Here is a 12,608-nt window from a genome sequence, read left to right on the forward strand (position 1 = left end):
TTCTGATGGGACCCACACCCACCTTCAAGTTTAGCAAAAGCCTCAAACCAGAAGGCTATTTTCCTCAAATTTGGCACAATAGGCCGAAATATTTCTGAAATGTCTTTACTGACAGAGAGCCGGACAGGAGCAGGCATCACAGTAATCCCACCACAAAGTCCAGAGATTGCAATTATTAAATGTTATTCTACTCACTCGTGATGGAAGCCGATATCATGATTGCCAACAACTACGAACAACTCCGTGGTGGTAGAATGTCTGAACATTATTTGAAAACGCCTCACATCTTCTTTAAAGTCCTATTAAGTATTCATTGAAAGAGAAACACAATTACAGTTTCATTAACCTCCTCAAATCAAGAAATAAAAAGGAACTCGAAGCAATGTTGTGCTTCCTGGTTCAGTTCACCAGAGGTATTCACAGAGAACGTCCAAACAGGAATTCATCATGGGCTCCTTCACTTTCACCTTAAAACCCACCTGACTCCCGATGAGGCCCGTGTTTACTGGCTCCATGTCCATCAGTCTAGTATGCCCCACTCGCTCCTGATTCGGCCGTTTCTTCAATATTAAAACTCTCATCCTTTATTTCACATCCCTGTATCCCTACCAGACTGAGGGAGGTACAGTAATGCTGGGAGAACATTCAGACTCCACACAGTCAGCACTGGAAGTTGAGATCCTCCAGAGTATTGCGGTTCTTTCAATGAGCTATACTTTATCACTGCCATAGTAAAGCAATCAGTATAATCAAAGACCCCACACACCCCAGACATTCTCTCTACACCCCTATCCTATTGGGGAGAAGATAGAAAAGCCTAGGGACACCAGACTCAAGGACAGCTTATATTCCTCTGTATCAGACTCTTGAACAGACCTTTTTGTACGATAAGACGGACCCATGGCCTCACAATCTACCTCCTCATGACCTTGCACTGCACTTCCTCGCTAGCTTTTACACTTTATTCTACATTGTTATTGTTTTACCTTATTCTATTTCAATGCACTGTGTGATGATTTGATGGTATAAGCAGTATGCAAGATACGTCTTTCACTGTATCACGGTACGTGTCAATAATAAACCAACACCAATACACACAGACTGATCAGAACTAAACACTGAGTTTTCCAATTTTACATAACCTTCCTGTCTAGTGGGTTGTTTCCACCACACCCCCATCTTCCTCTGGTCTACTTTGTCCCTTTCCTTTAAATCCCACCCCTCCCAGCACCCATCTTCACCCCTTTCTGGTTCCATCCACCCACTACACATACAGTTCACGCACAGGCCTTGCCCAGCACCACACCCTTCCCTAGCTGGTTCTATCTACCCATCTACCATACACCTCTCCCCTAATTGTTCCCATTATCACCTCTTTCACTTGTCAGGGTCCAGTACTGGGAGCACTTTGTGTTCCTGCTTAACCCCTCCAAAAGCTGCCTCCACCTTCACCCTACCCTCTCCACCTGCCTCTTCGTTTCTCTCTCTTTGTCTGCCTCCACCATCCATCATCATTGCCTCCAAACTCTACCGCACTCCCTTTCCCTGCCTACCTGTCATCTTACACAGCTCTTCAGCCCACCAGTCAGCTTGGAATGCTATCTCACCACACCCCTTCCCTTCCCTTCTCCGGTCATCTCCACTCTCGACCCTGGCACAGGATTTCTAGCTTTCTTTTCCTTTCCTCTCCTTTTCTCCCACAGATGCAGCCTGACCCGCTGTGTTCATCCAACAGATCCGGTTTCCAGTATCTGCAGTCTCTTGTGTCTCCATTTCACTACCCTAATACAAGGTATGCCTACTTTGAAGGAATTTTACTCCTCTTCGCGAAGGGAGATCTGTGACACCCTTTGTGGCTTCTACCGCTGTCTGGCCCTTAGACCACATTCTTCCCAAAGTTCATTACTCCAGCCTCGTATCCTTCCTCTATATTCATCTTCTCTCCTCCTCCAATCATCTTATTTTTCTCTTTCTTTTCCCTCAGTATGCCAACACCTATCTGGCTTCAGATCCAATTGTCATTCACCCCTCATAGAGTCATACAGCAATACAGTATGGATACAGGCCCTTCAGCCTAATGCCCATGATAACCATGGTACCTGCCCAGTTAGTCCTAGTTTCCTGTGTTCAGCTCATATCCCTCCAAGATCTGTCCCTCCATGTACCTATCCAAGTGCTTCTTAAAAGCTCCTTTAGTTCCTGGCTTAATCACTCCTGGCAACTCCTTCCATATGTCCAACACCTTCTGTGTGAAAAGGTTGCTCTTCATCTCTTCATGCTCCTTATAAGTCTTCCCTCTCTCGCCCAAACCTATGCCCCCTAGTCTTCCCCTACCCTGGGGAAAAGACTGTTACAACCCATCTTATCATAATCACCTATAATTTTAAACACCTCTGTAGGTTTGCCCCTCTGTGTGCTCAGATACAAAGGAAATAGAGGGAAGATGACTGCCATGCTCAAGACTTTGGTGATGCCAGGCCTGCAGACATTCTGAGTTCATGGTTAGTCCCATTAACACCCCAACACTCTTTTAATAAGTTCACTTTATTTAGTTACTACAGAAAATCATAAATTTTCCAAGTAATCCCACTAAAAATTTAAAACAAAATAAACTAAGTTTCTGGGGGAACAAATAGGAATGTCCTGGGAGCTAGCATTGAACAGTGGGCCAAACAGCCTGCAGCGCAGTGGTGTAGTGGCTAGCACAACGATTTACAGTACCAGTAACCGCACTTCAATTCCCGCTTCTGCCTATAAGAAGTTTGTACGTTCTCTCCACGACATTCTCTGGCTGTTCCAATTTCCTCCCACAGTCCAAAGACATACCGGTTGGTCGGTTATTGTAAATTGTCCTGTGATTAGGCCAAGATTAAATTGGAGGATTGCTGGCTGGTGCAGCTTGAAGAGCCAGAAGGGCCTGTTCTATGCTGTATCTCCAAATAAAAATAAAACGTTTAAACACGGGCAGGGACTTGGGGCCACAGTGAACCAGAAGCTATGTAAGCTACATCACCAGATGTTGAGCCATTGGGATTTCCAAATAGTCAGAGAAAAGATCATCAGTGTTTACTGTACTTCTGATCTTTGGCCTGAAATGTTAACTGGTGCTGCCTGACCTGGTGGGTATTTCCAGCAATTCTGGCTTTACTTCATTTGCAGTTTTTATTTTACTTTTTATTGCTGTAAGAAAAAAGCTTCACTGAGAAAGCAGTCTCTCTGATATTCCCTATAACCTATTTTCCCACATTCCCATCAATCCTACCATCCACACCACACCAGGGATAACTTGTACAAGTTGAAATTTATAATTTAGAAGTTAATTAGCCCCTGTAAATTTCCCTTGAGTGAATGTTCAAATCTGCATGTGTTGATGGGGATGTGGGGTAATTAAAAGAGATCAATGTTTAAGTGATAGTTTAAGTGTGTGGCCCCTCTCTCTAGGACCCTGTAAAATGATACAAACACACATTACCTTTGGGGAACTCCACTTCCCTTCGTCAAACAGGTCACCAAGAATAAACACAGCATCTGGTTCAAAGAGCCACATGGCTGTCTGAAAGGCCCGTTCCATTTGCCATTCCCTTGAGAAACAGAAAAGAGCATTAAACGCCTCAACCAGTGACAATATCCTAGAAATGTTGCCATTTCCGTACTTATCACACCTCTGTGTCAATATATAATCATGCATTTTGAAAGAACTCTATTTGTAAGGTACTTCAAGGATTCAAAAATAGGTGGAAAAAGGCAAGCCAAGAAGAAAAATTGGCCATCTTAGTAAGATTTCTCCAAAACCAACACTAAGTGCCTTCAGAAAGGGTAGGATGAGGGAACACAAACCAAGCCTCATAGAGAGATCAAAAGTGGAGAGAGAGAGAGTGAGCCATTTCAAGTTCCAGGGTGTCAAGATCTCTGAGGATCTAACCTGGTCCCAACATATTGATGCAGCTATAAAGAAGGCAAGACAGCAATTATATGTCATCAGGGAGTTTGAGGAGATTTGGTTTGTCACCTAAAACACTCAAAAACTTTTATAGATGTACCATGGAGAGCATTCTGAGAGTCTGCATCACCGTCTGGTCTGGGGGGGGGGGGGGAGGGAGGGGGAGTGGCTACTACACAGGATCGAAAGAAGCTACAGAAAGTTGTAAAATTAGTCAGCTCCATCTTGGCTACCAGCCTCTGTAGTATCCAAGACATCTTCAAGGTGCGCAGCCTCTTTATTAAGGACCCCCATCACCCTGTTACCATCAGGAAAGAGGAACAAGAGCATGAACGCACATACTCAGCAATTCAGGAACAGCTTCTTCCCCTTTGCCATCTGATTCCTAAATGGACATTGAACCCATGAGCACTACCTCACTTTTTTTAAATATTATTTCTGTTTTTGCACCATTTTTAATTTAACTATTTATTATACATACATTTACTGTGATTGATTTACTTTTTTCTATATTATCACATATTGCATTGTACTGCTGTCGCTAAGTTAACAAATTTCACAACATATGCCAGTGGAATTAAACCTGATTCTGATTCTGAAGTTCTCAAAACCCTGAACCCTACTCACCTGCATAAATAACCTCCACAAGTTTAGTTCCAGGGTTCACCAATACTTTTGAGGGTATTTTCCCCCTCAGGTTGAGCGAGACTAGAAGTAGAGTCATAGGTTTAGGTGAAATATTTGAGAGGAATCTGAGGAGAAACTTCTCACTCAGAGGGTGGTGCAAGTGTGGAAAGAGCTGCCAGTGGAGCTGGTAAATGTAGGTTCAGCTCATAGTCATAGTTATACTTTATTGATCCCGGGGGAAACTGGTTTTCGTTACAGTTGCACCGTAAATAATAAATAGTAATAGAACCATAAATAGTTAAATAGTAATATGTAAATTATGCCAGTAAATTATGAAATAAGTCCAGGACCAGCCTATTGGCTCAGGGTGTCTGACCCTCCAAGGGAGGAGTTGTAAAGTTTGATGGCCACAGGCAGGAATGACTTCCTATGATGCTCTGTGCTGCATCTCGGTGGAATGAGTCTCTGGCTGAATGTACTCCTGTGCCCACCCAGTATATTATGTAGTGGATGGGAGACATTGTCCAAGATGGCTTGCAACTTAAGACAGCATCCTCTTTTCAGACACCACCGTCAGAGAGTCCAGTTCCATCCCCACAACATCACTGGCCTTACGAATGAGTTTGTTGATTCTGTTGGTATCTGCCACCCTCAGCCTGCTGCCCCAGCACACAACAGCAAACATGATAGCACTGGCCACCACAGACTCGTAGAACATCCTCAGCATCATCCGGCAGATGTTAAAGGACCTCAGTCTCCTCAGGAAATAGAGACAGCTCTGACCCTTCTTGTAGACAGCCTCAGTGTTCTTTGACCAGTCCAGTTTATTGTCAATTCGCATCCAGGTATTTGTAATCCTCCACCATGTCCACACTGACCCCCTGGATGGAATCAGGGGTCATCGGTACCTTAGCTCTCCTCAGGTCTACCACCAGCTCCTTAGTCTTTATCACATTAAGCTGCAGATAATTCTGCTCACACCATGTGACAAAGTTTCCTACCGTATCCCTGTACTCAGCCTCATCTCCCTTGCTGATGCATCCAGCTGTAACATTTATAAAAGTTTGGATAGGTACATGGATGACAGGGGGTTTGGAGGGATATGGGACGAATGCAGGTAGATGGGACTAGGCAGACGACCAGGTTGGCATGGACTAGTTGGGCCAAAGGGCCTGTTTCTGTGCTGTGGTACTCTATGAATCTATACCGAATAGCAGAATGCACTTGCCAGTTCCACCCACACTGGTCTGCTCATTAACCTCTCTCCCTGTCCCTCCTGTCGGGCACCAGTGCTATTTAAATCCTCAGCTTGGGCAAAATAACCGACCTTCTACACAATTCAAAGTTCAAAGTAAATTTTTTATCAAAGTTAACATATAGTAGCTTGAGATTCATACTTTACAAGAAAATAGAAATACAATAGAATTTTATTTTAAAAAATATAAAAATCTATTAACATACAAAGACTGACAATCAATGTGCAAAAGGCAAGCTGTTCAAATAAAAATAATACTGAGAACATGAGCTATAGAGTCCTTAAAGTTCAATCGCATAAATTATTTTCAAAATGGTGCATCTTGGGTGTTCTAGTGAAGAATGAGAAAAAGACTGCAGTGCTGAAATCTAAAACAAAAAAGGGAGTCACTTGAAATACTCAGCAAGTCCAGCAAGTTCAGCAAGTCCCTTCTGTATGAAGAAAAACAAAACTAATCAGGCAGGAGGACAAAGGAGGGTGCAGAGAGCAGCAGGCAAGGGTGGAGGAGAGAAAATGATTCTGAAAGCGATAAACTGTAAACAACTATCTGGTGTGTGAATGAAATGAAGCAGATAAAGAGTGAGAACCTAGTCAAAAGAAACTATACAAAACAATAAACACAAAGAGATTCTGCTGATGGCAGAAATCTTGAGCAACACACACAAAGTACTAGAGGAATTCAACAAGTCAGGCAGCATCCACAGAGGGGAATAAATAGTTGATATTTTGGATCAAGACTGGAAAGGAAGAGGGCAGAGCTAGATTAAGAAGATGAGGGAATGGAAAGGAGTACAGGTGATAGGTGAGACCAACTGAGGGGGAAGGAGCGTGGGGGGTGGAATTGAAGTAAGAAGCTAGGAGGGGATAGGTGGAAGAGGTAAAGGACTGAAGAAGGGAATTATTAGGAGAGGATAGTGGACCATGGGGATGAAGGGAAAAGGAGCAGGAAACTAAAGAGTGGTGATAAGCAGGTGAGGAGTAAATAAGGGCTGAGAAGGTAATCAGAATGGGGAATGGAAGCAAAGAGATGGGTGGAGGGAGGCAGAATTACTGGATTTTGGAGAAATTGACATTTATGCCATCATGTCGGAGGCTACCCAGACAAAATATGAGGTGTGTTGTTCCTCCAAGCTGAAAATGGCTTCATCGTGAGCGTAGAGGACAGACATGTCAGAATGGGAATGGGAAGTCAGAATGTAATGGATGTCCATGGGGGAAATGATGGCTTTTGCAGTGGAGAGAGTGAACGTACTTGACATAATGGAGTCCCAAGCTGCAAGAGGCTGCACCAGGTGCTTGGAAAGAAAGTGGAGGCTTTGAAATGTAGAGGAGGAGGACAAACTTCTCCTAGAGTTGGAAAATTCCACACTGAAAGATGTTACATACCCAGATGGACAATGATATTGTAACAGTGCAGAAGGTCACAAACCAATAGGTCATAGTGGGAGTGGGATTAGATTAGATCAGCTTTGTTTATCACATGTACATTGAAATAGGGGTGGGGAAGTTAAAGTGGCAGGCCCCAGGAAGCTCAAGTATACTCCTGTGGATTGAATGCAGGTGTTCGGCAAAGTGATCACCCAATGTGCATTTGGTTTCTACAATGTAGAGGAGACGGCACTGTGGTTGGAAGAAATGCAAGTGAGTCGTCACTTCACGTGGAAAGATTCTTAAGGGGAGAAAGTGAAAGGACGAGTGTACTTCCACTGCAGTTGCAAGGAAAAGTGCTGTAGGAAGAAAGATAGCTGGTGGAAATGTAAGAGTACACCAGGGAATCATGAAGGAAATGGTTCCTGTGAAATGCTAAAAAGGAAGGTGAGGAGACGATGCATCTGGTGGTGGAATCTCTTTGAAGCTGATGGAAAGAGGGAATGATTGCAGGGGAGGAAGGTGAGGACCAGGGGAAATCTATCCTTGTTCTGTCCTGGAAGAGAAGTGGTGAGATCAGAGGCATGGGAAATGGAGAAGACGTGATCAAGGGATTTGCTAATAATAGTTTAGGGGAAGTTATGGTTCAAGAAGAAAGAAGATGTTGCAAAGGCAACCGTATGAAAAGTCTCAGCATTGAAGCAAACATGATAGAGATGGAGGGAGAGAGAGAGAATGTAATATCATCCTTACAGAATGCAGGATGGGATGAAGTGTAGTGGAGAGAGTTGGGATTCAGACCTATTTGTCTGCAGCCTTGTGAACTGACAGTTAGGCCCAACACAAATGTAAACCCCTCACCGGGTTCGTATACAAACTTGGTTCATATGCAAACTTGGCTTGCATACAAACTTGGTTCATTAGCTAACTCTGCTAACAACCACGTGACTTAGCGGTGAGAAAGCCACCTTTCATAAACAATAGACAGTACATCTAGGTTTGGGGTTCAGCTAAACAGGAACATCGTAATGTTCCAATCAAAGAAACTTTGATCTGAGTGAACGCTGTGTAAATGCTGCCCATACACAAATATCAGTCGGCAAGAAATAATAGATCATACACCACATAAAATTATAAAGTATATTTACTAATTTCAACTTTATCAGTTATTGAAAGAGAGAAAAGAAAGAAGAAAAATAATTAAAAGGGCCCATTACAGTTGGACAAGTCTAAATGCACACATAACCATAGGAGCTCACCCCTTCCAAAACTGGGAATAACTGTTACTCACGGCGCTAAACCCATGGTCCGCGTGAAAGCACTCACCACATTCCGAACTTCCCTCAAAGTCCACTTCAAACAAACTGGCTCCCTCTCAGGAGTATTCACTCCCTCCTTGGAGCCATTCATCTGCACAAAGCACTTGGTGCAATGGGGACTCTCTTTCCAACTGCATTCTGCAGCATCTTCCCTTCTGTTCCACCAAAAGACCCCAAACTGGACTACTGTCCATCACAAAGCTCTCTCCGTCCTGTTCTCTCTTGAACTTTCTCCAGATCTCACCATCCTGATTGGCTGACACAACATTCCTAAGTTGAACAACAGGGCTTTTTTAGCCAAAACCAAAACATTCTACCAGCAGGTCACAATGCTTTTGCAGAAAACTGCTAAAATGAAATACCTACAGCATTGCAGTAGAAATCTAAACCAGGGCATTCCACTCTTCCCCCTACCAAAAATAGTTGTGTCCTCATGACTGTTGAACGTATTAAACCATTATTAACAACACAATAATCAAATGAATTTCTTGAGTTCAGGACCCCCAATCCATTTGTAAATGGAAGTAACAGATCTCACCATGGGAATGGACATCACTCTGTTTCCTAGGTGAATCCTCTGCTAGGCTAGCTAGGGGTTTCCTGACTCTCTAAGACCTCCTCATCTCATCTTCAGCTTCTCCAGATTCAACCACTCCTTGTGATTTTTCCTGTCCACTAGAAGATGCCTCCCGTCTATCACTCGTACCTTCTGGAGGCTCAAGCCCCCTGCCCCACGACGAACTTAGCTTCCTTCCAAGCAGGTGCTGCCTCGGAGCAACCAACATCAGACTCGTCAGTAGAAAAGACATCTTTGCACTCCAACATCTCCTCAGCCAATCTCCCTTTCCACTCCTCAGGTATCGTGAGTCACCAAAGTTGCATGATTTTGATGTCAATTTCCTCGATCCAGGAAACTGTTTCTCTTTCATTTCCCCTGGAAAACTAAAAACAGGGGCAATTAGAATCCCATGTCTGAGGGTAACATCTCTTCCTGAGGTGTCCCTGACAGTTCTGTTTGCATAAACAGCCGGAGGTCTCTGCAGCTCAGGTCTCACCACACTCCAGCAGTAAGCATGACTCTTCTTCCAGATCATGAGGAGGATCCATCTGGATGGCTGAGGCATTGGACATTCCAGCCAATTTGGGGGTTCCCATCACTCCAGCCACTCCTCCAGAATGTAACATGACGGGTTTAGACTGAGTGCATCACACATTTCCTTGTTTCTGCTCAGGAGGACTTCCTGCTTAGGAGGAACTTGCACCTTCTCAAAAGCAGCTCTGAACACAGGGTGAATGGACAAGGTTTTCAAGAAGTTATCTGCATGTCTCTCCTCGCATGCTCCCATGAGCCTTCTCACAATGGAAGTATTCGTTCCCACAAGAAAGGAAGCTTCACTCTTTTCAGCCGGATCTAGGCTGACCAACATTGGTGTGTCAATACTCTCAGTTACTCCAACATCTGCTCCTGAAAACTCCAGTTTCAACAACAAGTAACAATCGAATGAGTACTCTTCAGTACTTACCTCAAGGGCACTGAGTGGCGTCAATGGTAAATACGTCAAATATCCCGCTTGTAAAAGAATCTGTAAAGCAAAGTAACTTGAGATGCTGTGTCAAGTATGGCTCTAGCATAAAGACCATCAATGCATATGGATACATCACTAAACCTTCAGGAACAGTGTTATGCACTTTAGTATTTCCCTTGATACACTGATTGGAAATGTATCCTCTCCATCGCCCCTTCCTTTACTGGGTCCCTCCATAGTTTTGCCTCTTTTCTTCTCTGATTAACTGCTGACTTACTTTCTAAAGATTTTCCTGCCCCTCACAGCCCCAGTTGAAATGTCCATCTTCTCCACAGTTGTAACAGGTCGCCTCTCTAGTCTCCCTTTTCAACAGCAGTCCACTGTGTCGTAAGTCCTACAGGTGGGTCCCAACGGATGTATCACGCTTAGCTGAAACATTTGCAGACATCATCGAGTCAGCTCAGCTCAAAGGTTTTCCACTTCGTTCTTCAAAAGCTCCATCTCTGTGGCATCAGAGGCTGCCACTGAAGACGTGACTCGGCTTTTGGAAATGTTCCGCTTTTCAATCATGTTTTCCTCCTCTGTACCTTCTCTGAGTAACTCGGTAAAAGATGGAGGTGGGTGCATCTTGTGGGTCATTCGAACATGTAGGCCAATCACATCGAATATGTAGGCCATGTAGGCCGGTGGCGCAATGGCATCAGCGCCGGACACCGGAGCGAAGGCTCCCGAGTTCGAATCCAAGTCAGGCCACTCCCTGAGCACACTTTCCATCCGTGCCAGGTTGAGCGTCGAGCTAGCCACTCGGCCTCGTAAAAAAAAGGGTCCAGTTAGGAAGGTTCATATCGTGACCCTGTTAATCCGAAAGGAGACCAATCCTGACACCACACGCCAGACAAGAATGGCTGACTGTCTGGTGCAACACACTTTTTTTAAAAAATCACGTGACATGCTAAAAAAAAATCACTTCACAACTTGCTCCATCCTCAAGCAATTTCTCTCAGACAACTGAATGCCCCCTTTGTGGCACAAACACTGCAGCAGTTTCTCCAGACTGAAAATGTAGGCAGACAGCTCCTCTCCTTCCTTCTGGAATGTGTTCATCATCAGATCGGCTGCACTTTCAGCAGTGCCAAAAACATCTTCCAGAGCTTGCAGGCAATTAGCTGACATGGCTAATGGGTTTTCCGCCCTTAGAAACTCACTGTATCAGTCGCCGGACCCTTTAAACTCTCCACAGTCTCTGTTTTTCATATTATCCGAGCACAGCCACTCATCCATTAACTGATACTTCTGTTCCACCCAATCCTCATAATCTTCATCCCCATCGGGTGTGGACTTGACGCCAAAGAACACTCCCAGGCTACGATACCTTTGGCATTTATCAACCAGTGATGTAATACCCGAAACCAGCCCAGAGTTTCCGTCAGCTGCTGAAGGACCCATTATACCTTTCACATTAGGAAACTCTTTCCCCTCACTTCGCAGAAACAGGAACAACTTGCCTTTAAAGTCTTCATCCTCAGCTACATGCCTGCCTTCTCTAAAAATATGGACTCCCAATGACCCTGCCTCTCCAGGGTCTCCCAACCCATCAGGAAGCGCAACTTCAGTTACGTCACTGCTAATCTTGCCTAACACAACATCCTTACCAGCTGACTGGTCAAAATACCACTCAGTGCAACTTTTCCAAACACTTCTACAGAACTCAGCACTCTCAGTAGCAGCTCTCAGAAACTTGGACATCCACCCCACTCAGAACACAAGCATTATCTGTGGATAATCTCTTTGAATCACACCAAACCTTAGTCCCTGCGGCGTCCATAACTAAGTACCTTAATCACTTTCCCCGACACTGGTTTAAACACAGGCTTGAACACACAAACTTCCATAATCAATTCTAAAACAGCAGTCACACCGCATCAGAGAAATCCCTGGGCGATGGTGCCCACAAAAGTAACCCTCTCACCCGGCTGATGTAAAATTGGCTCATTAGCTAGCTCTGCTAACAGCCACGTGACCCAGCAGTGAGAAGAGCACCTTGCGTGAACAATATACAGTACGTTTAGTGTCAGTATGATTTGGGGTTCAACTAAACAGGAATGTCGTCATGTTCTGATTACAGAACTTCAGTTGAGTGAATGCTGTGTAAATACTGCCGAATACAATTTGGGTATAACCGTTACTCACGGCGCCAAACCCATGGTTCTGCATGAAAACACTCACCACATTTCGAACTTCCCTCAAAGTCCATTTCCACCAAACTGGCTCTGGAGTGTTGGCCCTTCCTCCTTGGAGCCACTCATCCGCACAAAGCACCTAGTGTAACAGGGACTCTCCCTCCAATGGCATTCTGTGGTATCTTTCCTTCTGTCCTGCTCCCGCCAAAAGACCCCAAACTGGATTACTGTCCGTCACATAACTCCGTTCTCTCTAGAACTTTCTCCAGATCCCACCATCCTGATTGGCTGACACAACATTCCTAAGTTGAACAGCAAGGCTTCTTATCTTCAGCCAAAACCAAAAGCAGGACACACCACTTTTGCAGAAAAGTGCTAAAATGAAAGAGCTGC

General features: G+C 44.4%; 1 protein-coding gene across 5 annotated transcripts in view; it reads right to left on the reverse strand.

The window, feature by feature from the left end:
- Positions 1-12,608, reverse strand: part of mppe1 (metallophosphoesterase 1) — a 76,342-nt gene that overhangs the window by 45,825 nt on the left and 17,909 nt on the right. For all 5 annotated transcript variants that reach the window (XR_010019354.1, XM_063059426.1, XM_063059435.1 and 2 more), the window contains 2 exons: positions 3,473-3,581; positions 196-299 (listed from right to left, as the gene is read on the reverse strand). Coding sequence is in view for 4 of the 5 variants with exons in the window: in XM_063059426.1 (XP_062915496.1) it covers positions 196-299; positions 3,473-3,581 (213 nt within the window). In the remaining variant the exon portion in view is untranslated. The remainder of the gene's footprint in view (positions 1-195; positions 300-3,472; positions 3,582-12,608) is intronic.

This window comes from Mobula hypostoma, chromosome 1 (assembly GCF_963921235.1).
Source record: "Mobula hypostoma chromosome 1, sMobHyp1.1, whole genome shotgun sequence".
NCBI lineage: Eukaryota > Metazoa > Chordata > Chondrichthyes > Myliobatiformes > Myliobatidae > Mobula > Mobula hypostoma.